Genomic DNA, 27,493 nt, shown 5'->3' with positions numbered 1-27,493 from the left:
GCATGTATATATATATATATATATATATATATATATATATATATATATATATATTATATTATATAAATTGTATTATATTATTTTATATTATATTAATTATATTATACAGTATATGTTATATTATATTATACTATATCTTATTATATTATACTGTATATTATATATTTATTATATTATATCATAATGTGTGTGTATGTATGTATGTATGTATATATATATATATATATATATATATATATATATATATATATATATATATATATATATAATTTATATTATATAAATGTTATTATAATATTTTCTATTGTATTAATTATATTATACAGTATATAATATATTTATTATAGTATCTATATTATATAAATTGTATTATATTATATTATACAGTATATAATATATTTATTATAGTATCTATATTATATAAATTGTATTATATTATATTAATTATTATATGAATTATATTAAATTATATAGTGTATATTATAATTATATTATATTATATTATATTATGCAGCTGACGATGAAAGAACATATAGAGACTTTCATCAACAACATCACATGGGGAGTGGAAGAATTATCCTTGACGTTAAATGCCTCAAGACAGCCGCCGAATCCCACGTATGACGACAATTGGCTGCAGTGGACACACCCACAACTGTCATCTGTAGAGAAGCTCGCCATCTTCTTAGTTCTCAAGGTAGGTAGCCCTCCTGTCAGTTGTCACCAGTCCATTCCTCCTTCTGTAACCTCCGATTTACTATGGAAGGGGGCCCATAGACCTAAGGTGATGATGGAAACTATTGGGCGGAATCGATGGTGAAAAATGATCTCTAATTACAGATATAATATATCCTGTATCCCTGCACCAGAGGAGCTTACACTCTAATGCCCCCCCCCCGTCCCCCTCCCCCACACACTCCAATGACTATTGTTTTATCTTATGAGACACTGACAGCGCTCTTCTCCTCTCCATAGTTCTTCATGCTGCTGTTTGCAAACACCATGATCATCCCCGCCGGGTACTTCCTTCCTGTGTTTGTCTATGGTGAGTTATCTCTACATTACGGGACTCCTCCTCTTCCTCCTCCATCTGTCAACGTCAAGTCACTCCGACACGTAAAGCAATATATTGGTTGGGGGTCAGTCAATAGAAAAATAATAATTCCAGCCAATCAGAAAAGGAAAGGCGACGTTACGGTATCCAGGCAGGCCCAACAATCAGAATTTTTACACCGAGTTATCACAGCTGCTATCTACGGGATTGTTAGAGAGCTAAAGAGGGGCTGTAATGGGCTGTTAGCTAAGAGATAGGAGAAGGAAGTTCCATCCTTTGATATTTATAATGACGGTGAAACTTAACCGCTTAACCGCTCGACCTCCAGAAGATTTACCCCCCCCCCCCCACATGACCATTTTTTTGCTATTCAGCACTGCACTACTTTAACCACTTAAAGCGGAGGTTCACCCATAGCGAACACTTTTTAGCCTTAGATTCCTGCTCGTTTTCTCTAGGGGAATCGGCTATTTGTTTTAAAATATGAGCATTACTTACCCGTTTACGAGATGCATCTTCTTCCGCCACTTCCGGGTATGGGCTGCGGGACTGGGCGTTCCTTCTTGATTGACAGTCTTCCGAGAGGCTTCCGACGGTCGCATCCATCGTGTCACGATTTTCCGAAAGAAGCCGAACGTCGGTGCGCAGGCGCAGTATAGAGCCGCACCGACGTTCGGCTTCTTTCGGCTACTAGTGACGCGATGGATGCGACCGTCGGAAGCCTCTCGGAAGACTGTCAATCAAGAAGGAACGCCCGCTCCCGAAGACCCATACCCCGGAAGCGACGGAGAAGATGCATCTCGAAAACGGGTAAGTACGGATCATATTTTAAAACAAATAGCCGATTCCCCTAGAGAAAACAAGCAGGAATCTAAGGGGAGAATAGAAAAAAAAAAACGAATTGGGTGAACTCCCGCTTTAAGACCCCGGACCAATATGCAGGTAAAGCCCCTTTTTGCGATTCGGCACTGCGTCGCTTTAACTGACAATTGCGCGGTTGTGCGACGTGGCTCCCAAACAAAATCGACGTCCTTTTTTTACCCACAAACAGAGCTTTCTTTTGGTGGTATTTGCGGTTTTTATTTTTTTGCGCTTTAAACAAAAATAGAGCGCCAATTTAAAAAAAAATGCAATATTTTTTACTTTTTGCTATAATAAATATCCCCCCAAAAATATATATAAAAAAAAAAATTCCCCTCAGTTTAGGCCGATACGTATTCTTCTACATATTTGTGGTAAAAAGAATTGCAATAAGCGTTTATTGATTGGTTTGTGCAAAAGTTATATCGTTTACAAAATAAGGGATAGTTTTATAGCATTTTTATATATATTTTTTTTTTTTTACTACTAATGGCGGCGACATTATGGCGGACACATTGGACACTTATGACACATTTTTGGGACCACATCGAAAAGTGCTATAAAAATGCACTGATTACTGTGAAAATGTAAAAATGACACTGGCAGTGAAGGGGTTAACCAGGAGGGGGCGCTGTAGGGGTTAAGTGTGCCCTAAAGGTGTGTTCTTACTGTGGGGGGGGCGTGGCCGCGCGTGTGACGTCACTGATCGTCGTTTCCTAACACAGGGAACAGACGATCACTGACAGTCACACTAGCAAGCACTTTGTTTACACTCACCTCTCCCCGTTCTTCCTCTCTGTGACCCCATCGCGGGACACCGGCGGCGATTGGGTCCGTGGGTCCCGTGGGCGCGGCCATGGAGGACAGGACTGTGTCACGAGCTCGCCACCAGCGGCACGCTCACGACCCACGGCTGGGATCTTAAAGGGGACGTACAGGTACACCCTTGTGTCCAGCCGTGCTATTTTGTCAACGTATATCATCGTGCGGCGGTCCTCAAGCGGTTAAGACGTCTCGGAGTGGACCGATCATTCACATCCTCGTATTTCATGTCTCTTACAGGTGCCGGCCTTGGACGACTGTACGGAGAAATTATGGCGAAGATCTTCCCAGATGGCTTCATCTCAGAAGGCATCCCCATCAAGATCACTCCGGCAGGATACGCACTCGCAGGTTACAAAACAACACTTGTTCTTAAATCTGACCTTCGGCCTTTCCTTCCGTACCCTAGACATGTGTACTGCAATTCGCTTGTTTTCGTTATCGTTTCATAAATTTTGTATTTTTTTCCGTAAATTCTAAAATTCGTAAATTCTAAAATTCGTAAATTCTAAGATTCATATATTCTAAAATTCGTAAATTCTAAAATTCGTAAATTCTATAATTCGTAAATTCTAAAATTCGTAAATTCTTTAATTCGTAAATTCTATAATTCGTAAATTCCGAAATTCGTAAATTCTATAATTCGTAAATTCCAAAATTCGTAAATTCTAAAATTCTGAAATTTGAAAAATATAAAATCCTAAAATTCGAAAATCCTACAATTCTAAAATTCTGAAATTTGAAAATTCGTAAATTTGTAGATTCGTAAATTTGTAGATTCGAAAATTCGTAAATTCGTTCATTCGTTCATTCGTAAATTTGTAATTTCGAAAATAAGAAAAGAAAATCCGAAAATTCAAAAGAACAAAAATCCAAAATTCCAAAAATTCAAAATAATAATGAATGCCCTGTACACACGATCGGTTCATCCGATCAAAACGGATCGATGGATTCTTTCATCAGATATCCGATGGAGCTGACTTTCATCAGTCTTGCCTACACACCATCAGTTAAAAATCAGATCGTGTCCAACGCGGTGACATAAAACATGCAGAGAAAAATTAAGTTCAATGCTTCCGAGCATGCGTCGACTTGATTCTGAGCATGCGTGGATTTTTGACCGATGGATTTCCCCACAGAAGATAGTTTTTTTCTATCATTTTTTTAACCATCAGAAAATGTTAAAACAGGTTCTACACACGATTGGTTGTCCGATGAAAACGGTCCATCGGACCGTTTTCATCAGACGAACCGATCGTGTGAACAGGGCATAACTAATTATAACTAATTATTAAAGGGGTTGTAAAGGTTTGTTTTTCACGGAAATTCTAAAATTTGGAAATTGTAATATTCATAAATTCGTAAATTCTAAAACTTGAAAATTCGTAAATTCGAAAGTCCGAAAATAAGAAAGGAAAATCCAAAAATTAGAAAGAACGAAATTCCAAAAATTCTAAATAATAACTAACTAATTATAACTAATTATTAAAGGGGTTGTAAAGGTTTGTTTTTTATGGAAATTCTAAAATTTGTAAATTCTAAAATTCGTAAATTCTAAAATTTGAAAATTCGTAAATTCTGAATTTCGAAAATCCAAAAATAAGAAAGGAAAATCCGAAAATTAGAAAGAACGAAAATCCAAAATTCCAAAAATTCTAAATAATAACTAACTAATTATAACTAATTATTAAAGGGGTTGTAAAGGTTTGTTTTTTACGTAAATTCTAAAATTTGGAAATTCTAAAATTCGTAAATTCGTAAATTCTAAAACTTGAAAATTCGTAAATTCGAAAGTCCGAAAATAAGAAAGGAAAATCCAAAAATTAGAAAGAACGAAATTCTAAAAATTCTAAATAATAACTAACTAATTATAACTAATTATTAAAGGAGTTGTAAAGGTTTGTTTTTTATGGAAATTCTAAAATTTGTAAATTCTAAAATTAGTAAATTCTAAAATTTGAAAATTCGCAAATTCGTAATTTCGAACATCCAAAAATAAGAAAGGAAAATCCGAAAATTAGAAAGAACGAAAATCCAAAATTCCAAAAATTCTAAATAATAACTTACTAATTATAACTAATTATTAAAGGAGTTGTAAAGGTTTGTTTTTTTATGGAAATTCTAAAATTTGTAGATTCAAAATTTCGTAAGTTCTAAAATTCGTAAATTCTAAAATTTGAAAATTCGTAAATTCGGAATTTTGGGAAAATCCAAAAATAAGAAAGGAAAATCCGAAAATGAGAAAGAACGAAAATCCAAAATTCCAAAAATTCTAAATAATAACTAATTATAACTAATTATTAAAGGGGTTGTAAAGGTTTGTTGTTTACGGAAATTCTAAAATTCGTAAATTCGTAAATTTGAAAATTCGGAAATTCGTAATTTCGAAAATCCAAAAATAAGAAAGGAAAATCTGAAAATTAGAAAGAACGAAAATCCAAAATTCCAAAAATTCTAAATAATAACTAACTAATTATAACTAATTAGAGGGGTTGTAAAGGTTTGTTTTTTACAGAAATTCTAAAATTTGTCAATTCTAAAATTTTAAAATTCTAAAATTTTAAAATTCCTAAATTTTAAAATTCCTAAATTCGAAAATCTGAAAATGAGAAAGGAAAATCCGAAAATTAGAAAGAATGAAAATCCAAAATTCCAAAAATTCTAAATAATTACTAACTAATTATAACTAATTATTAAAGGGGTTGAAAAGGTTTGTTTTTTATTTTCTAAATAGGTTCCTTTAAGCTAGTGCATTGCACTTACCCTTTCCTTCCATTTCCCTTCTAAATGTTTTTTTTCTTTGTCTGAATTTCTCACTTCCTGTTCCTCCTCGGTAAGCTTGCCCCCATCATCCGAGTCGTTCTGGCTGGGGGTTAATCAGCATGCTCACCCCTTCCTTTGGGACTACATCCCTGCAGGGAGACGCTGCGTTCTGGCTGGGGGTTAACGCGCTCGCCCCCTCCCTTGCGACTACATCACAGCGTCTCCCCGCGGGGATGTAGTCCCAAGGGAGGGGGTGAGAACGTTTACTAACCCCCAGCCAGAACAGCTCGGATGATGGGGGCAAGCTTACTGAGGAGGAACAGGAAGTGAGAAATTCAGACAAAGAAAAAAAACAATTAGAAGGTAAATCGAAGGAAAAGGTAAGTGAACCCACAATGCACTAGCTTAAAGGAACCTATTTAGAAAATAAAAAACAAACCTTTACAACCCCTTAAAATTACAGGTATTGGAATTTCCTTTCAAATTTGAACATAACAAATACAAATTTATCTGAAGTTACGAATTATCCGAAATAAAGTATGCCGCATCTAAAGGAGTGGAACGAAACTAAATAATAATAAATAATAATAATTAATTTTTATTATTAATATTATTATTGTTATTTATTATTTTTAATTTGTTATGTTCCATTTATTTAGATACGGCATTCATTATTATGAATAATTCGTAACTTCGGATAAATTCGTATTCGTTACGTTCACTAACAGCCAAATTTGAAAGGAAAGTCCAATACCTATAATTGAATAGTTGGTAATAGTTAAGTTATTATTAGTTAGTTATTATTTCAGATTTTCATATTTTCGTTCTTTTGAATTTTTTCGGATTTTCCTTCTTATCTTTGGATTTCCGAATTTTCAAATTTCCGGATTTTCATTCTTATTTTTGGATTTCCGAATAATCGAATTTCCGGATTTTCGCATTTCTCCGAATTTTCCAATTTCGAATATCCACATTTTCGAATTTCCGAAATTTGAAATTTTGGGATTTTCGAAATTTCCGAATTTACAAAATTAAGAATTTTCGGAATTTCTAATTTCCGAATTTCTAATTTTCAAATTTCGAATTTCTGAAATTTCGAATTTCCGAATATTCAGAAAAATTTGGAAATTTTGATATTCGAAAAAATTTGGAAATTCGAAGGTTCGGAAATTTGTATATTCGAATTTAACGAATTTGTCTAATTGTAACTAAGGCCTTCTAAACATTATCTTTGGCCCTCCACAATACACTTATCAACTATTTGCTGGCAGTGCGGACTCAAGGGGCAGCTGCTTTGGGCCTCACAACAATGACTGAGCCCGGAGCAGCTTCCCCTTTTGCCCTGCATTAAAGACTGACCTGGTTTTACCGGCTCCTCTTCTGGACTAAAATGGCTTCCTCTGATTTCGCTGCTCCATCATCAACTCCAGCTTGACTATCCTTGCCCTTTCATTCATTGGATTTCAGCTCCCTCAATCCTTTCATACCCTGTGATGTTCTGCCATCTTGCCCCTCTCCTCATACCGTCTTTTCTCGTTCCCGCAGGTGCGGCGGCGTATTCCGGAGCGGTCACTCACACCCTCTCTACAGCTCTGCTGGTGTTTGAGCTGACGGGACAAATGTCCCACATTCTGCCGGTCCTCATCGCTGTTCTCATAGCCAACGCCATCAGCCAGAGCTGCCAGAACTCCTTCTTCGACCTCATCATCATCATCAAGAAACTGCCGTACCTCCCCAAGCTGAAAATCGGGAAGAACTGGTAATGCACAAATCGGTTTATTATGGGATTGGTTCTGCTGGGTGAAAGTAGCATTAACCATTTTGCTGCCTGGGGGCCTTTTTTATTTTCTTTTGCATGCAAACACTCCATCACCAGTGGCGGCTGCTCATGCAGGGCGCCTAATCCATGCGCCTGGCCCCTAATCTGCATGCAGGGCGCCAGACGCATGGATTCCAATGTTTTTATTTATTTATTTTGAAGCACATGGTTAGAGCCTGAGGCTTTAATTGGCTTAAAAAGGGGTGGGCTCGGGGCACAGAGCACTGCGCCCTGAGCCCATTCAGTTGTGTGACAATAGTGAATTAATATTCGCTAATGTCTTCCTGTTTCTTCTCCTCGCCAATCAGGAAGTCCTAAGACTCGATTGTCCGCGAGTCCTAAATCCTGATTGGCCGGGAGGAAAGGCTGCCTGGGCTCGGGAGGAGACACGGGGTGGGGAGCCGCCGAAGCCGAGACCTGGATGGGGTAAGAGCGGGGTTGGCTGGGGCCTGGTGGGCAATGGAGGAGTGATCCGGCAATCGAGGGGGGAGGCAGCAATTGATTGAGCCCCTGGGGGGTAGGGGGTGGTTGACTGGCTGGGGGAAGTGGCTGGCTGGGCCCGCCCCCCCCCCCCAAGAAAATTGAGCACCAGCCGCCACTGTCCAGCACTCTCCTTCAGCCTAAAGCTCCAGCTTGTGTGGTCAGTCCCTCGGCGTCCTCATGTGAATGAGACCTAGGTATTCTCAATACAGTGATTAAACCTATACTGTAACAAGAATATAATATTTTTCACTATAGTGGACCTAATTATGTCCCCTTCCCCTCCCAGTGCCCATGACGTGTGTGCCGAGGACTTCATGGTGACAGAGTTGAGATACCTGGTGAAGGGGTTTAAGTACAAGGACATCCGAAACCTGCTGAAAACCTCCGATCTAAAGCAGTACCCCATCGTGGATTCCGAAGGTTGGTACCTTCCCCTTTTCTATATCTGTAGTCTTAAAGGCTAAGGGCACCCTTGTAATAACATACCATGCTGTCCAGGGCCCCCCTGCCATACTTATAGGCCAATCGCAGCTTACCCGCAGCCTGGCTGAAAAACGACTAAATTCTGCACCATCCTGCCTGTGATCTGGGATGCCCGGAACGTTGGGCGCACTCCCGGCATCGCTGGCATGAGCGATTTCTTGCTTTCAAGACCTGTGCATGCACAGTGTGCTCTCCTTCCCCATACAAAAGGAGAAATCCTCGCTGCATAAAAGGCGTTGACTTTATAAAAAATTACAATAACTCACAAAAGCAATGCTCAGTTCTGTCACTAGTATGTCACATGTACTCATCTAAGGACACTGCGAAACAGGGCACTTACTACTTCTGTGTGACTGCCTCTCAGTGTGTGATGACGTCACAATGCTTTGCCCCGCCCATTGTGTTTTTGTCTTAGAAGACTTTCTCAGGAGCGGTCAACGCTCCTGAGGAAGCCTTCTTTTTTTTTTTCTTCACTTCAGACTTCAACCTTATAGAGTGTGCGTTTATGCGCTCATGTTCCGTTTACCAGCCCTTAGCGCCTCTAATCGGGTTTCGCATCATTAGTGTGGTCATTATTCTTGAGTTACCATTTCTCTTATGAAAATATGTAGGTTGTATATATATATATTTTTTTTTTTTTCTTTCACTTTTTGAGGAAGCCTTCTAAGAAGAAACATAGGGCCAGATTCAGAAAAGAGATACAACGGCGTATCTCCTGATACGCCGTCGTATCTCTGAGATCCGACGGTCGTATCTATGCGTCTGATTCATAGAATCAGGTTACGCATAGATCTCCCTAAGATCCGACAGGTGTAAGTGACTTACACCGTCGGATCTTAGGCTGCAATTCTAGGCCGGTCGCTAGGTGGCGATTCTATTGCGGTCGGCGTAGAATATGCAAATGAGTCGTTACGCCGATTCACGAACGTACGCTTGCCCGTCGCAGTAAATTTACGCCGTTTCCGTAAGAGATATGCGGCGTAAAGATAAAGCTGCCCCCTAGGTGGCGTAGCCAATGTTAAGTATGGCCGTCGTTCCCGCGTCAAAATTTAAATCGTCCGTATAAGTCGTCCGTGAATGGCGCTGGACGCCATTTACGTTAACGTCGAAACCAATGACGTCCTTGCGACGTCATTTAGCGCAATGCACGTCGGAAAATTTTAGGGACGGCGCATGCGCAGTACGATCGACGCGGGAACGCGCCTAATTTAAATGATCCACGCCCCATTTGAATTAGGCGGGCTTGCGCCGGGCGGATTTACGCTACGCCGCCACAACTTTACAGGCAAGTGCTTTGTGAATCAAGCACTTGCCCGTAAAACTTGCGGCGGTGTAACGTAAATGTCATACGTTACGCCGCTGCAGATTTACGCGAATATACGTGAATCTGGCCCCTAGTTGGGATAGGCATTGACCCATTGACCAGTAAGTAAGTGTAAACTTAATTTGCGCTAGTGAGCACCGTAAGCAGGCAGAGTAGCTAGGAAGAACCCTTAAAACATGTAAAAATTAGCCAAGTGCTCCCTCTACTGGCTGGATAGAAGACTACATACAGTAATATTTATATACAGAATCTATGTACAAAAAACACTCTACATACAGTCAATTCATTTTTAAATGAACATATCTGTAACGGTCACCACCGTTTACGACCTTCCATCAACCCACGACAGCTTATCTGACACTTCAACCATCCAACAGACATCAGACATCCCATTTCCCAGAATAACGAGACTTGCTCTGTTACTGGTTTCAAATGTATGAACACTTTTAATGGTTATCGCTCAAGTTTATATACAGTTTTCAAGGCATGTTTCAGTGATCACAGGAACAATCAAACTCTCCACCCACACATCACACCCTGGGGGGGCTTCAATACACCTTCCGATGGGCTAATTGCTAAACATTCCAGACATTTCGGCGCCGGTCTATAATTAACATGACCTAATCACTCCACCTGAGAAGTCACATTCCTTCATTAACAGAATTCAAACAAAACACCATCACACAATGATTTCCCCTCAATCGACATCTTTAGACAGACGTTCTGTCTCCGCATACAGCTTGACAAGTTCCATTCCACACACAAAACAGTATTTAGCATACATAATGAGAGATCCTGGACCAGACTCAATTAGCATGTCAACAGTCTACACAGAGAAATTAGTCACTATTGACTGGTTGGGTCAAAATTAACCAACAACTTGTAATATCTCAAGATCCTGTAATATGAGCTATCAGTAATGTCCCCTGTCCTGTAATTTCTGATATAATTTCTCCGTCACCCTATGGCCCTATCGGACATAAGGTGACCCTAGACATAAGACTCCTTGGTGACGCTGGTACAGAAGTACCCTTCATCCTTCCAAAGTCTCTGTTTGTCACGGGTCATTCCATTACAATATCCAAATGCAGATGAACAAAATTAAGTAATTGTTCTACTATAAGCTCAGTCTCTGCTGTTGAGTGAGTGAGTGAGTGAGTGAAAAACTTGTATAGCGCTACAAATGCAAACTGAATCGCGAACTGTTGTGTTTTTCTCTCTCCCAATGTGCCACTCAACCCTCTTTTCTTATCTCACCCAGACTCTAAGATCCTCCTCGGCTCGGTCAGCAAAAAAACACTCGGCAAACTTTTGGGAGATCAACTCAGCACAGAACGCAGGATCCAATTCATGATAAACCAAACCGGCACCAACCTGGACAGCAACATGGACAGCAACCTGACTGTCACTGTAAGACAACTGTTGGGGGGTTGACTGAGGGGTGAAGGGTACAAAATCCTATACTTATCATCGAAAGTCCCAGGAAGTGAGAGGGATAGCTAACGTCACTCCCCCCTCTCACCTTTTGGCCGGGGTCAGACAGCACTGTGGGTCTTTTAGCCGTCCAACAGCAGCCATCAGACACGAGTGGGAAAATGTCAACAAGGGAGGACATGCACTGTATATATATTTTCTGACGCAAAGGCAGCAAACAGAAATATCAACACTACGTATTGGTGCATGCAATATCCAGCAGTAGGGTGAGGTCTTCAGTCCCTCTGTGAACCCAACCACAATGGCCCTAAGGTTGGGTTGAGGTTTAGAAGATCCCAGCTATGCATTCACCACCCCTCCACAGGTGCACACTTCTGCATTCACCACCCCTCCACAGGTGCACACTTCTGCATTTACCACCAATGCCTTGGGACTCTGTACCAAACCACAATAGCCCACAAGAAGCACACTTCTATGCTCACCACCACCATACAGGTGCACACTTCTGCTCTCACCACCCCTCCACAGGTGCACACTTCTGCACTCACCACAACCCCTTTCGAAAGAAGATCGGTGTAGCAAATATAGAACATAAGTTAAAAATGTTTTTTCTTTATTTCAGTCTATGGGAGAGTCGTACACATCCAGACCCCGGATCTCGAGAACAGGTAAGATTTTACCTAAAATGATATACAATTCTAATGATCTAAAATTAAAAACTCTGCTTTGCTATATGGCTGAATGAAGATATTAATACCAGCAGGCCTCCATTCTGGTTACCACCCCCCTCTTGGAAGGTCACCATGGTACCTCCCACTTCCATCCCAAAGGGCACACCCACTGCAAGGCTGATTTCAGTTTTAGTTTTTAGCAGCCACTTCTAGCTGTTTGAGGAACTACATAGATGAAGGAAAGGGTTCAGGCTGGAGTTATTCCTTAAACCCTTGTATGCTTTTTTTTTTCTCACTTTACCAGAGTCAGAAGCTACAGAAACAATGTACAGCAACCAGGAGACCGTCACATTTGAAAGCGAAGAGGTAAGTTATAGAACTCGCCCCCAGGAAAACTTCCTCAGGCACCTTTCTCGCTGGCGTGCGGCGCAAGATTAAAAAAATGCTGCTTGCTGCATGTATGTGCGATTTTCAGACATTGCACCTCCCACAGGTAGACCGCTTAAAAAAAAAATGCGGCACACAAAACAAAAAATACAGAGGTGTGAATGAGCCCCGATATATCGTATGCAAGTCAGTCATTGGATGGAGGGTAGTTGTATGGGAATGATAGTTGCTGGCTTCTCCTTGAGGGTTATTTCACATGCCAAACATGACCCATTCAAAGGAATTGGGTCACGTCACACTTCAACTGCAACCGCAAACACAACGCACAGGTGTGGGTAGGTGCAGCCATTGGTGTGCACAGTCTATGGCATTAGGGTGTGCACCCCAGAGCAAAAACACACATACGTGTATATCAGTAGAGAAGTGGACGATGTCAGTAGAGCAGTGGACGTGTCAGTAGGGCAGTGGACAGTGTCAGTAGGGCAGTGGACGGTGTCAGTAGGGCAGTGAATGGTGTCAGTAGGGCAGTGGACGGTGTCAGTAGGGCAGTGGACGGTGTCAGTAAGGCAGTGGACGGTGTCAGTAAGGCAGTGGACGGTGTCAGTAAGGCAGTGGGCGGTGTCAGTAGGGAAGTGGACGGTGTCAGTAGGGAAGTGGGCAGTGTCAGTAGGGCAGTGGATGGTGTCAGTAGGGCAGTGGATGGTGTCAGTAGGGCAGTGGACGGTGTCAGTAGGGCAGTGGACGGTGTCAGTAGGGCAGTGGATGGTGTCAGTAGGTCAGTGGGTGGTGTCAGTAGGGCAGTGGATGGTGTCAGTAAGGCAGTGGGCGGTGTCAGTAGGGCAGTAGACGGTGTCAGTAGGGAAGTGGGCAGTGTCAGTAGGGCAGTGGATGGTGTCAGTAGGGCAGTGGATGGTGTCAGTAGGGCAGTGGACGGTGTCAGTAGGGCAGTGGACGGTGTCAGTAGGGCAGTGGACGGTGTCAGTAGGTCAGTGGATGGTGTCAGTAGGTCAGTGGGTGGTGTCAGTAGGGCAGTGGATGGTGTCAGTAGGGCAAAGATTGATGTCAGTAGGGCAGTGGACGGTGTTAGTATTTTTTTAATTTTTTTATTGTGTTTTCTACAATTATTTTTTTTTGTTTTACAATATTATTTTTTATTATTTACAAATAAAAAAATTCACAATTTTTTTTATTATTTTTTTACAAATTATTTTTGTAGGAGTCCCAATGGGGGGGGGGGGCTTTGGTGAAATATCAAGGACGGTTCCCCAGTCACTTTCTCTGTAGCCTCAGCTGCATTGGACAGAAAAGGAATGGGAAGTGGTCTGTGTTGAGCGGCATAGTTTACTATGCTTCACTTAAGAGTGGTAGCGATCGGTACAGATCTAATACTGTGTTCATTCAGAAAAGGAAGGGGCTGGGAAATGTAAATATTTACCGACCCCTTCCCCCACTCTCAACCCTAAAAACAACACCTGCATATCCAAAAAAAATATATAAAGGAAAAAAAATGTCTTCATCAGTTTAGGCTGATATGTATTCTTCTAAATATGTTTGGTAAAAAAAATCGCAATTAGCATATATTGATGGCTTTGCACAAAAGTTATAGGGCTAGATTCACGTACCTGGGCGCATCTTTTGGCCGGCGTAGCGCATCTCATATGCGCTACGCCGTCGTAAAACAGGGAGCCCAGAACAATGGGCCAGATCCTCAAAAGAGATACTCCGACTTAACTGCTGTTCAGTCTGTGTGTAACTTTGGAAACGATCCTCAAAAGGCTTTTTCCAAAGTTACACAGAAGATCCGGCATGTGTAATTGAATTACACTGCCGAATCTTAGGATGCAGTACCGCATCCGCCGCTGGGGGCATTTCGAGTCGAAATGCCGTTGCTAGTATGCAAATTAGCACTTAAGGCGATCCACAAAGCTTTCTAGCTTCGTTTTTGCGCCGTAAGTGTTATTTTGCAAGTGTAAAATTAGGGCTGGTTCTACAAAGTGTAAAGTTAGTCACACCTTGTAAAAGCCCATTCCAGCGACGGCATTTGGTATGCTTTCCCGAGGGAGAACTCCACGGCAATTTGTAAAAAACAAAACCGGCATGGGTTCCCCCCCAGGAGCATACCAGGCCCTTAGGTCTGGTATGGGTTGTAAGGGGAGCCCCCCTACGCCGAAAAATCGACGTAGGGGTCCCCCTACAATCCATACCAGACCCGTATCCAAAGCACGCTACCCGGCCGGCCAGGAATGGGAGTGGGGACGAGCGAGCGTCCCCCCCCCTCCTGAGCCGTGCCAGGCCGCATGCCCTCAACATGGGGGGGTTGGGTGCTCTGGGGCAGGGGGGCGCACTGCGGGCCCCCCCACCCCAGAGCACCCTGTCCCCATGTTGATGAGGACAGGACCTCTTCCCGACAACCCTTGCCATTGGTTGTCGGGGTCTGCGGGCGGAGGCTTATCGGAATCTGGGAGTCCCCTTTAATAAGGGGGCCCCCAGATACCGGCCCCCCACCCTAAGTGAATGGATATGGGGTACATCGTACCCCTATCCATTCACCTGTAGGCAAAAAGTAAAATGTAGTAAACACACAACACAAGGCTTTTTAAAATATTTTATTATTCTGCTCCGGACGCCCCCCCTGTCTTCGTTATTAGCTCAATTACCAGGGGGGGCTTCTTCTTCCGCTCTCCGGGGGTCTTCTCCGCTCTCCGGGGGGGGTTTCTTCTTCCGCTCTCCGGGGGGGGGCTTCTCCGGACTCCGGGGGGCTTCTTCCATCTTCTCCCCTCTTCCGCTCTTGACTCGGCGAACCCCGGTTCTTCTGCAGCTCTCCGGTGCCTTCTTCTTCAGCGCTGGCTGCCTGCTATCTTTGTGTGTTAGCTCAATTTCAAACAGGCAGCCGGCGCGGTCTTCTGTGGCGTCAGGGTCTTCTGTTCTTCTCCCCTCTTCCGATGTTGACTCGTCGCCTGTTGTCGCTGTAATGATGGAAGCGCGCCTTGCATCACATTTATATAGGCATCACCGTCCCATCATGCTCCGGCAGGTACCCACGTGGTGGGTGCACGTGGGTAGGCACCCACCACGTGGGTACCTACCGGAGCATGATGGGACGGTGATGCCTATATAAATGGGATGCAAGGCGCGCTTCCATCATTACAGCGACAACAGGCGACGAGGCAACATCGGAAGAAAGGAAGAGAAGACCCTGACGCCACAGAAGACCGCGCCGGCTGCCTGTTTGAAATCGAGCTAACACACAAACATAGCAGGCAGCCAGCGCTGAAGAAGAAGGCACCGGAGAGCTGCAGAAGAACCGGGGTTCGCCGAGTCAAGAGCGGAAGAGGGGAGAAGATGGAAGAAGCCCCCCGGAGAGCGGAGAAGCCCCCCCCGGAGAGCGGAAGAAGAAACCCCCCCCGGAGAGCGGAGAAGACCCCCGGAGAGTGGAAGAAGAAGCCCCCCCTGGTAATTGAGCTAATAACGAAGACAGGGGGGGCGTCCGGAGCAGAATAATAAAATATTTTAAAAAGCCTTGTGTTGTGTGTTTATTAATTTTTACTTTTTGCCTCCAGGTGAATGGATAGGGGTACGATGTACCCCATATCCATTCACTTAGGGTGGGGGGCCGGTATCTGGGGGCCCCCTTATTAAAGGGGACTCCCAGATTCCGATAAGCCTCCGCCCGCAGACCCCGACAACCAATGGCAAGGGTTGTCGGGAAGAGGTCCTGTCCTCATCAACATGGGGACAGGGTGCTCTGGGGTGGGGGGGCCCGCAGTGCGCCCCCCTGCCCCAGAGCACCCAACCCCCCCATGTTGAGGGCATGCGGCCTGGCACGGCTCAGGAGGGGGGGGGACGCTCGCTCGTCCCCACTCCCATTCCTGGCCGGCCGGGTAGCGTGCTTTGGATACGGGCCTGGTATGGATTGTAGGGGAACCCCCTACGTCAATTTTTCGGCGTGGGGGGGTCTCCTTACAACCCATGCCAGACCTAAGGGCCTGGTATGCTCCTGGGGGGGGAACCCATGCCGGTTTTTTCTTTGAAAATTGGCATGGAGTTCTCCCTCAGGAATGCATGCCGCTGTCATTTTTTTTTTTCCCCGACGCAACTTTTTTAAGCCGTCGCGATCCTCAAAACTCGGCGTAACGTAACTTCGCGCATGCGCAGTACGGCCGGCGCGGGAGCGCGCCTCATTTAAATGGGACTCGCCCCATTTGAATAGGAACGCCTTGCGCCGGCGGAATTTTAGTTACACAGCCTGAAATTTCTAGATAAGTGCTTTGTGGATCAGGCACTTAGGTAGAAACTTTAAGGCAGTGTAACTTAAATTGGATTTTTTAAGTTACGTCAGGTTTTTGTGGATCTGGCCCAGTATTCTCAAAGGAGTCGCGCCATACGTTGCGCCGGCGTAGTGTAAATAGGCTGGCGTAAGCCCGCCTAATTCAAAGTAGGCAGGTAGTGGGCGTGCTTCATTTAAATTAACCGTGACCCAATGTAAATGAGCGGCCGATCGAACGGCGCATGCTTAGAATCACGCCGAATAAACGCCCAAACATACGACGCCTCAATGCCTATGACGTGAACGTAACCTACGAACAGCCCCATTCACGTATGACTTACGTAAACGACATAAAATTCGACGGCTGTTCCGACGTCCATACCTTTGCATGGGTAGCGCCACCTATAGCAAGGATAACTTTACGACGGACGTACGCCTTACGTAAACGGCGTAGATTACAGCGACGGGCGCAAGTACGTTCGTGAATAAGCGTATCTAGGTCATTTACATATTCTGCACGTAAATCAACGGAAGCGCCCCCAGCGGCCAGCATAAATATGCACCCACGATCCGACGGCGAAGGAGACTTACATTGGTCGGATGGAGGCCAAATTCAGGCGTAACTATTAAAGAGAATAGGGCGCATAGATACGACGGCGCATTTGTTCACTTGCGCTGCGTATCTGTAGATACGCAAGCGTAAGTGCTATGTGAATCTAGCCCATAGTGTCTACAAAATAGGGAATAGATTTATGGCATTTTTATGTCACTTTTTTTGGTTTTTTTACTATTTATGGCGGCGATCTGTGATTTTTAGCGGGACTGCGACATTGCAGTGGACAGATCGGACACTTTTGACACATTTTTGGGACCAGTGACATTTATACAGCGACAGTGCCATAAAAATGCACTGCTTACTGTATAAATGTCACTGGTGGGGAAGGGGTGAACAATAGGGGTGATCAAGGGGTTAAATGTGTTCCCTTGTGAGGCCTCGTACACACGACAGAGGAACTCGACGTGCCAAACACATCGAGTTCCTCGTCGAGTTCAGGGATGAAGCCGCCGAGGAGCTCGGCGGGCCGCCTTCTCCCATAGAACAACGAGAAAATAGAGAACATGTTCTCTATTTTCTCGACGAGTTCCTCGGCGGCTCCATCGGGCCAAAAGTGTACAGACGACAGAGTTTCTCGGCAGAATCCGGCTCTGACCGAGTTTCTCGCCGAATTCTGCCGAGAAACTCTGTCGTGTGTACAAGGCCTGAGTGTTTCTTAGGCCCCGTACACACGACCAAACATGTATGCTGAAACTGGTCCGCGGACCAGTTTCAGCATACATGTTTAGTCGTGTGTAGGCGCGAGTGGGCCGAATTCCAGCAAACATTTGCCCGCCGGGCCTTTTCCCAGCAGACAAATATTCCTGGACGTGTTTTAAAACCGTCCGCTGGAATCCTGCCCGCTCGGACATGTACGGTCGTCAGTAGAGACCTACCGTACATGTCCGAGCGCCCGCCGTCCCTCGCATGCGTCGAATGACTTCGACGCATGCGTGGAAGCCTTTAAATGGCAGGCCCGCCCACGTCGCCGCGTCATCGCCGCGTCATCGTCGCGGCGACGACGCGGACACGCCCCGCGTAGTGTTTAAGCGCGGACTTCTGTACGATGGTTAGTACAACCATCGTACAGAAGCCCTCTGGCAGGCATGTACGGTGAAAACGGTCCGACGGACCGGTTTCACCGTACATGTTTGCTCGTGTGTACCCGGCCTTACTGTGGGGGGAAAAGTTGGGCTTTATAGTTTTGGTTGTTATACAGTAGTAAGGTGCAGACTGCTGGAGGCCTGGTTTCTTTTGGGTGGGTTAACTATTGTTTGGGCTTTGGCTTCATTTAGTAAACCAAATCATTTCCCATGTTATCTCTTTGTTACAGACGCCTAAGCCGAAGAGTGAAAGTCGCAAGAGACGCTCGGGGAGATTCCGCAGCCAGTACCTGAAGATGGTGAGAAGCTTATACTACAATAAAATAATACAAGTCACACTGGGGCTGTGCACAGATCATTCACATTTACTTGGAGGATTTATAATACTAAAGCCAGTAATCATACAGGAGGAGGATCTGTGTGCTGGAAGGAGGTCAAATCCAACATGTGTGATGACACACCAACTATCTGTATTGGCCTTGTCTTTATACCATGGGTGACAGGTCCATATAACGTGGGTGACAGGCCTTTGTACCATGGCTGATGGGTCTTTATACCATGGGTGACAGGCTTTTATACTATGGGCTCTTTATATCGTGGGTGACCGGTCTTTATATTGTGGGTAACGAGTCTTTATACCGTGGGCGATGGACCCTTATACAGTGGGTGACAGGTCTTTATACCATGGGCGATAGACCTTTATACAGTGGGTGACATGGGTGACAGGTCTTTATACTATGGGTGACAAGTCTTTATACCATGGGCAAAGGACCTTTATATAGTGGGTGACATGGGTGACATGTCTGTATACCATGGGCGATAGACCTTTATACAGTGGGTGACAGGTCTTTATACCATGGGCGATAGACCTTTATACAGTGGGTGACATGGGTGACAGGTCTTTATACTGTGGGTGACAAGTCTTTATACCATGGGCGATAGACCTTTTTTACAGTGGGTGACAGGTCTTTATACCATGGGCGATAGACCTTTATACAGTAGGTGACAGGTCTTTATACCATGGGCGATAGACCTTTATACAGTGGGTGACAGGTCTTTATACCATGGGCGATAGACCTTTATACAGTGGGTGACAGGTCTTTATACCATGGGCGATAGACCTTTATACAGTGGGTGACAGGTCTTTATACCATGGGTGATAGACCTTTATACAGTGGGTGACATGGGTGACAGGTCTTTATACCATGGGCGATAGACCTTTATACAGTGGGTGACAGGTCTTTATACTGTGGGTGACAAGTCTTTATACCATGGGCGATAGACCTTTATACAGTGGGTGACAGGTCTTTAAACCATGGGCGATAGACCTTTATACAGTGGGTGACAGGTCTTGATACCCAGGGACGAAAGAAATTTATACAATGGATGACAGGTCTTTATATCGTGGGTGACCGGTCTTTATATTGTGGGTGACAGGTCTTTATACTTTGGGTGACAGGTCTTTATATTGTGGTTGAGGAGTCTTTATACCATGAGCAATGTACCTTTATACAGTGGGTGACAGGTCTTGATGCCCAGGGACGAAAGATCTTTATACAATGGATGACAGGTCTTTATATCGTGGGTGACCGGTCTTTATACTGTGGGTGACAGGTCTTTATATTGTGGATGACAAGTCTTTATACCATGGGCAATGTACCTTTATACAGTGGGTGACAGGTCTTGATACCGTGGGCTAAAGACCTTTATACAGTGGGTGACAGGTCCTTATACCATGGTTGACGTGTATTTATTACTCATGACCCCTCAATCCCGGTCCAAGCATTGGGCTGGTTCTTTGGAGGAGTGGAGTGATGGGTGGATGTCAGTCTGGAAGAGTGGGTGGTTCTTACACAGACTGTATTTGCATGCAGACCACCATAGGTAACACCCATGTGGGATGCTGAGCCTCCACAATTGAAAGAACTAGGTTTCATTAAATGAAAGGAATGGGCAGAACTAAATGATGCTGGATGCCCTCAAGGCAGGAAATGAGGCAAGGCCGCATTTGAGAAGCTCACAGTATGCAGTAAAACCAGTGTAAGCTATTTCAGTCCAGGAGAGGAGCCGGTACACCTGTGCAAGACTGAAGGTAAGGCCGGAGTTCAGCTTTGGGTGGACAACTATACTCTGTATGACCGGTGGAGGTCGCCATGAGTACGGCTTCCCTCATGGCAATAAAGAGGACTGTGGAGTGCATGCACAGGCTGAAGAGGACCCAGAGAGGACATTTTGTGAAGTAAGGAGCCAACGATGCTGCAGAGTGAAGATTGTTGGATGGAGGTGAACGGTGAGTAGAAGACTAGGTGGGCCGTACTCCGTAGGACGCCTATATTCATTAAAGGACAACTTGTACAAAAAGTACAGATGTCTTTTAAACAATCCAGGCAGGTACGCCAACAAACAACACATTTGATGGTAAATATTGCTGACCTACCAGGTTAAGATTCATCCTATCCTAACAGAACATTATTTTATAGGTGGAGGAATGGCAGTGCAGTCAGCTTAATGAAGTGGTACCTATGGAGGAGCTGACGATGGATCCAGCTCCATACAGGCTGCTGGAGAAGCAGACTCTTTACCAGGTAAGGAACAATCAGAAGGTTGATGAGATGATCTAAGTTAGATCTTGACCTCTACGGCTCAGTTCCCTCATCTTTAGCTTCATGTTTAACACCTTTCTTTTACCCAATACTTCTATCTCCTTCAGCTAGGGAAGGGGGTCTCCAAACGTTCTAAATGGAGAGCCAGTTAAAGAAGAAGTAAACCCTGATGGGTACAATTTGCAAATGGAGGTTTACAACCTCTTTAACTGTCCTTCAGACTTTAGAGGGGCAAGACTGTGGCCATTGAAGGTAGAAAATCTCCTGGATCAGTAGGAGTGAACAATGCCCCAGCTTTGGTGTCAGTGAGAGGAACTGTGCTCCCTCATTGGTGTCATTGGGTGGGAAGAATCATGCCCCATGGTTGGTGTCATTGGTAGAAACTGTGCCCCATCGTTGGTGTTATTGGGAGGAACTGTGCCCCATCGTTGGTGTCATTGGGAGGAATTCTGCCCCCTTGTTGGTGTCAGAGGATGAAATATTGCCTCAAGCTCTGGATGAAAGCAAACAAAGGGCCGAATCCGACCCCCGGGCCACAGTTTGGAGACCACTGAGCTAGGGTAAGGGGTGACCAGACTTTGGCGGAGTGGAAAGTCTAAACAACAAAAGCTTTCAGCCAGGGGAGGACTGGGTTGGGGGGCTCACAGGCAAGTCTTCCAGCACCAACTTCCTGTTCGGCTCTAAGATGTCATGTGACCCAATACCGAAAGGTGCAAAGGAAAGCTGGATGGTGTGACAAGGTTTGTCATCCTAAGCCACATCCTTTAGGAAGACCCACCTTTCACTATGCCCACCAGTCAGTAACACCATTTTGCATGGTACACTTTATTCTGTCCCTTTCATGAAAGGGGAAATTGTTTGTGGTCACCCCCCAGGACAAAAATGTTCAGAATAATGACACAGCGACACACTTTCATGTTCATTAACAAGTTCTTATGTGGAAATGTTCTCCTCTCTCTTTAGGTTTACGACTTGTTCAACCTCCTCGGCCTGCGCAGGGCCTATGTCACCAACACAGGACGGCTGGTAGGAGTCGTCTCCCTGACTGAGGTATGACATCATAAGTCACTTTGCACAGCTTGTGGCACTTACTCACTCCATACTATGAGGCAGGGGCGTTGCTAGTTCTACAAATGATCTGCGGCTAGAGCCCATATCAGCGAAGTAAAGAAAGTCATCTGCTTGGGCAGGTATACACATGTATATAATATATACTGGGCTCAACTCTTTAAGCCCCACTGGCACGGAGAAGTAGGAAGTGGAATCCACCTCTGCTGGGCAGGGAGGAAGTTGCAGTCACTAGGCGCTAGGCGGCTAGGTCCTAGGCGGCTCTAGCAACCAGTGGTCAAGAGTAGAGTCAGGTGGAGGCGGAAGCAAAGCCAGAACCAGCGCTACCACGTCTCATTCTGGAACCAGGACATACCTGCCAATTGCAGGACTGTATCCACCCGGCAAGAGACTTGAGGCTATGGGCCCCAGACTCTGGGCTATAGCCCCAATAGCCACCCCCTAGCGACGCCACTGCTAGTGGGCCATAGATCCTTTTGGACTTTCCGTGAAAGTCTTGGTGGGGAGGGCACGTGGCCTTATGGTCAGGGTCACCAGTCAGGGGAGCCCACCTAGTACTTGGGTGGACCTTGCCTTGGCAGGTCATCTGAATTATGGGCTATGACTATGACTAAGCACTAAGTGTGGTGTGAAACGCGTCAACTTGTACCCCGTTTGCTGTGGCATGTATCCTGTGTTTTTTGTTTTACAATAAAAGCAACAAGTTTTGGAGTGTGGTTGTCCAGAAATCCCTCCTTCATTTTGCCTTAAGATAGGACTTGTGGAATCACAGTGTGGGGCAGCAGTGAGGCCAGACTGAATATTCATCCCCCGGGGGGAAACACAGTATCAGTGGTTGTTATGATTCTGTGCGCCCTAGCAACCAGCATTGGGAAGGACCGAGCAAACATGGCCACCTCATCCCTGGCAAGGCTCTGACAATGGCCCTGTATTTACAGTTATTTGTAAATGTGTTTGAGCAACATTTTAGTAGGATGACTTAAAGTGGAAGTCAATTCTAAAACTGCAAGCAGATGGGGAGGGTTAAGTAAAGACCTGGCAACTTACCTCGTAAAAACTTGCCAAGAAAATGTTATGGAAAAGATGCTTAAGCATATCAGATAGCTGGCCCACGGAATTGCCAAGAGTTGCACACTGAACAGATATCACACGTACTGTATATTTACTTTAAAAAAAAGCCTAAAAGCTCATGACATCAAACATTCATCCATTTAATCTCTGAATCTCCACAGCTACAAGACGCTGTTCATGGAACGGTAAAAGGAACCTTCACCTCGCGTGCAATCCCCAAGACAGAAGAAAAGGGCCAGGAGGACTATATTCTAGAGCCCCTGGTCCATCTACCTTCAGAATACCACGAAGAAGAAACCATCACTGTTCCAAAAACATCAACCACGTGACACCACACTTCCTTGTGGAGTCCCAAATACACAACGACTGCGCACATATCTCCAAATGTGACCACATAAATCATCTCAGACTAAAAGTGTTATTGTATATTCATTTTATTTTATAATGCCCAGCCAGAACCTGGTTGCGAGAGACTTGAACATTTTTAACTAATGTCTATCCGGAATATGGTAATGTTAAGAGACTTGAACATTTTTTACTGACATCCAACCAGATCCTGGTCACTTTAAGTGATCTGAACATTTCTAACTAATGTCCAACCACAAACTGGTCACGTTGGGGGGCTTGAACATTTTTTACTAATGCCTGGCCAGAATTTGTTCATGTTATAACAAATGTTCAACCAGAACGCAGTTGGATTAGGAGACTTAAACATATTCAACTAGAACCTAATCTTGTCAGAAGACCTAAACAGTTTTAAATAATGTGCAACCGGAATGTAGTTAGATTAGGAGACTTCAACATTTTACCTGATGTTTAAGCAGAATCTCTTCATGTTAGAAGACCTGAACATTCCTAACTAATCCCTAGTCAGAACCTGTTCGTGTTAGGAGATCTAAATGTTTTTACCCAACATCCAACTAGAACCTGGTCATGCTAGAAGACTTGAACATTTTTACCTAACGTCCACCCAGAATCTGGTCATGTTAGAAGACTTGAACATTTTTACCTAACGTCCACCCAGAATCTGGTCATGTTAGAAGACTTGAACATTTTTACCTAACGTCCACCCAGAATCTGGTCATGTTAGGAGACCTGGACATTTATAACAAATGTGCAATCAGAACATAGCTGTGTTAGGAGACTTCAATATTTCCCGATGTCCATGCAGTATCTGGTCATGTTAGGAGACCTAAGCATTCCTAACTAATCCCTAGCCAGATCCTGGTCGTGTTAGATCTAAATGTTTTTATCCAACATCCAACTAGAACCTGGTCATGTTAGAAGACTTGAACATTTTTACCTAACGTCCACCCATAATCTGATCCTGTTAGGAGACCTGGACATTTATAACAAATGTGCAATCAGAAAATAGCTGTGTTAGGAGACTTCAATATTTCACGATGTCCAAGCAGTATCTGGTCATGTTAGGAGACCTGAGCATTCCTAACTAATCCCTAGCCAGAACCTGGTCGTGTTAGGAGATCTACATGTTTTTACCCAACATCCAACTAGAACCTGGTCATGTTAGAAGACTTGAACATTTTTACCTAACATCCACCCAGAATCTGGTCCTGTTAGGAGACCTGGACATTTATAACAAATTTGCAATCAGAACATAGCTGTGTTAGGAGACTTCAATATTTCACGATGTCCAAGCAGTATCTGGTCATGTTAGGAGACCTGAGCATTCCTAACTAATCTCTAGACAGATCCTGGTCGTGTTAGGAGATCAAAGTATTTTTACCTAGCATCCAACCAGAATCTGGTCATGTTAGAAGACTTGAAGATTTTTACCTAACGTCCAACCAGAACCTGGTCATGTTAGGGGACCTAAACACTTATAACAAATGTCCAACCAGAGTGTAGTTGTGTTAGAAGACTTCAACATTTTACTCGATGTCCAAGCAGTATCTGGTCATGTTAGGGGACCTGAGCATTCCTAACTAATCCCTAGCCAGATCCTGGTCGTATTAGGAGATCTTAGTATTTTTACCTAGCATCCAAACCAGAACCTGGTCATGTTAGAAGACTTGAAGATTTTTACCCAACGTCCAACCAGAACTTGTTCATGTTAAACACTTATAACAAATGTCCAATCAGAATGTAGTTGTGTTAGAAGACTTCCAAGCAAAACCTTGTCATGCTAGGGGACTTGAACATTTTTAACAAATTCCCTGCCAGAATCTGGTCATGTTGGGAGGCCTGAATATTTATAACTAACGTCCAGCCAGAACCTGCTCCTTGTTAAGGGACCTGAATATTTTTACCTAACATCCAACTAGAACATGGTCGTGTTAGAAGACTTGAACATTTGTACCTAACGTCCAACCAGAACCTGGTCTTGTTAGGGGACCTAATTACTTATAACACTTCCATCCAAAATATATTTATGTTAGAAGACTTCAACATTTTACTCGATGTCCAAGCAGTATCTGGTCATGTTAGGGGACCTGAACATTCCTAACTAAAACCTAGCCAGAACCTGGTCATGCTAGGAGACCTAAATATATTCACATAGCATCCAGCTAGAACCTGGTCATGTTAGAAGACTTGAACATTTTTACCTAACGTCCGACAAGAACCCGATCATGTTAGGAGACCTGAACATTTATAACAAATGTCCAACCAGAATATGGTTGGGTTAGGAGACTTGACATTTTCAACCAGAACCTGATTATAAAGGAGGCCTGAACATTTTTAACTAATGTGCCACTAGAACCTGGTTGTGTTAGGAAACTTCAACATATGACCCTATATCCAAGCAGAATCTGGTCATGTTTGGGAATTTGAGCATTTTTCCTGTAACGTCCAAGCAAAACCTTGTCATGTTAGGAGACTTGAACATTTTTAACTAATTCCTAGACAGAATCTGGTCAGGTTGGGAGGCCTGAATATTTATAACTAACGTCCGTCCAGCCAGAACCTGCTCCTGTTAAGGGACCTGAATATTTTTACCTAACATCCAACTAGAACCTGGTCGTATTAGAAGACTTGAACTATTGTACCTAACGTCCAACCAGAACCTGGTCATGTTAGGAGACCTAAACATTTTTAACTAATACCCATCCAGAACCTGGTCCTATAAATATTTTCAACCAGAACCTGGTTGTGTTTGGAAACTTGAACATTTTTAAACTAAGCCCAACAGAATTTCAAAAAAAGGTCACTATATGGTTATGTTATATATTTCAAACTGTTGTTAGAATTCAGGAGTAAATCGGCTCCTTTTAAATCCAAATCTATGTTCAAATGTTAACTTAAAACTATGTTAACAGTCTTGCTAGAATAGATAAATTATGACTTATGCCGCGTACACACGATCGGATTTTCCGTGGGAAAAACCTTGGCTTGGATACACACGGTCACACTAAAGTTCTCTGAACTTTCGACCGTCAAGAACGCGGTGACATACAACACTACGACGAGCCGAGAAAATTAAGTTTAATGCTTACGAGCATGCGTCAAATTGTTTCCGAGCATGCGTCGGAATTTTGCGTGTTCAGAATCTCCAATCGGAATTTCTGATCGGAATTTTTTCTGTCGGAAAAATAGAGAACCAGCTCTCAATCTTTTGCTGGTGGAAATTCCGACAGCAAAAGTCAGATGGAGCATACACACGGTCGGAATTTCCGGCCAAAAGCTCACATCGTACTTTTGCTGGCGCAATTTCCAACCGTGTGTACGTGGCATAATAAAAAGGACTGAAACATGTTTTGGCAGGCATAGCATTTGATCATGTGAGCTCTGTTGATGTTAAGGATTAGAGTTTAGATTGGCTAATCTTCCCCTTCAGTGAAAAAAAAAATCACATGAACAAGAATTTAGGTCTTCAGACAACTGGACAGCATTGAGGGGGGTCCACAGCAGCATTCCAGGGAAGGTATTTCAGCCCTTTTGTTACTCTACTTTACTCTACTCTACCACTACTGCCCTGTACAGCTGCTAACATAGCGTAATATCTTAGTATAGGTCCACTTTAAAAGAAAATTATAGTGTTTTTATGTATTTTTTTGTTTGTTTTTTAGCCATGGAAAACTTTTTTGTTGTTTTAAAGATATCAATATGTAAAATTTGCACACAGAACTCAATGATTCCTAACAGTGACTCATCCTTTCCCAGAGGTTTCAATGGGAGTTAATCTACCTGAAAGAAGACAATGAATGCTGTGTCTCTTGAGATAACTCATTATGCTCTGGGAATCCTTTGTAATGTATAAAATGTTTTTTTTTTTTTTTTTGTAAAGCAAAGATTGTATACAAAATGTAAATAAACAGATAAAAAAACAACATTGTTAACTGTATAAACTAAAATAAAACTGGTTCACGAACTTTATAGTATCCCGGTGATGTTGACCTTGACTTTATCATAGTGTGTTATAAATCTTGCTCTATGTCCAGTTTCATACTTGCTCACTACGCATGTAAGTTGTGCTCTCTCCTCAGTTGTCTTATACTTTGGGTATACCCAAGGCCGGCGCTACTGCTCGACGAACTAGGCACTAGGCCTAGGGTGCAATGCTGCCCAGGGAGCAGCCACGGCTGCTGGTATACTGATCACATTATACAGGATCTCACAATTGCTGTCTTAGGTCCCCCTCCAGAGGAAACTGCTCTTGTCCGGTCTCAGCGGTTCTCCTCCACGCCAGCTCTGGAGCAGACAATCTGACTCCATCCAGAGACATC

The 27,493-nt window shown here is 43.8% G+C and overlaps 1 protein-coding gene across 2 annotated transcripts in view; it reads left to right on the top strand.

Moving 5' to 3' along the window:
* The window catches only part of LOC120933691 (chloride channel protein ClC-Kb-like), a 71,458-nt gene extending 45,312 nt beyond the window's left edge, over positions 1-26,146 (top strand). For both annotated transcript variants that reach the window (XM_040347041.1, XM_040347040.1), the window contains 12 exons: positions 515-697; positions 976-1,045; positions 2,978-3,088; positions 7,046-7,259; positions 8,089-8,222; positions 10,871-11,019; positions 11,666-11,711; positions 12,019-12,080; positions 18,297-18,365; positions 20,547-20,651; positions 21,633-21,719; positions 22,970-26,146. In XM_040347041.1, the coding sequence (XP_040202975.1) occupies positions 515-697; positions 976-1,045; positions 2,978-3,088; positions 7,046-7,259; positions 8,089-8,222; positions 10,871-11,019; positions 11,666-11,711; positions 12,019-12,080; positions 18,297-18,365; positions 20,547-20,651; positions 21,633-21,719; positions 22,970-23,137 (1,398 nt within the window). In that variant the 3' untranslated portion in view covers positions 23,138-26,146. The remainder of the gene's footprint in view (positions 1-514; positions 698-975; positions 1,046-2,977; positions 3,089-7,045; positions 7,260-8,088; positions 8,223-10,870; positions 11,020-11,665; positions 11,712-12,018; positions 12,081-18,296; positions 18,366-20,546; positions 20,652-21,632; positions 21,720-22,969) is intronic.
* Positions 26,147-27,493: the final 1,347 nt, after the last annotated feature.

This window comes from Rana temporaria, chromosome 3 (assembly GCF_905171775.1).
Source record: "Rana temporaria chromosome 3, aRanTem1.1, whole genome shotgun sequence".
NCBI classification, from domain to species: domain Eukaryota; kingdom Metazoa; phylum Chordata; class Amphibia; order Anura; family Ranidae; genus Rana; species Rana temporaria.
This window is presented reverse-complemented; position numbering and strand designations above follow the sequence as displayed.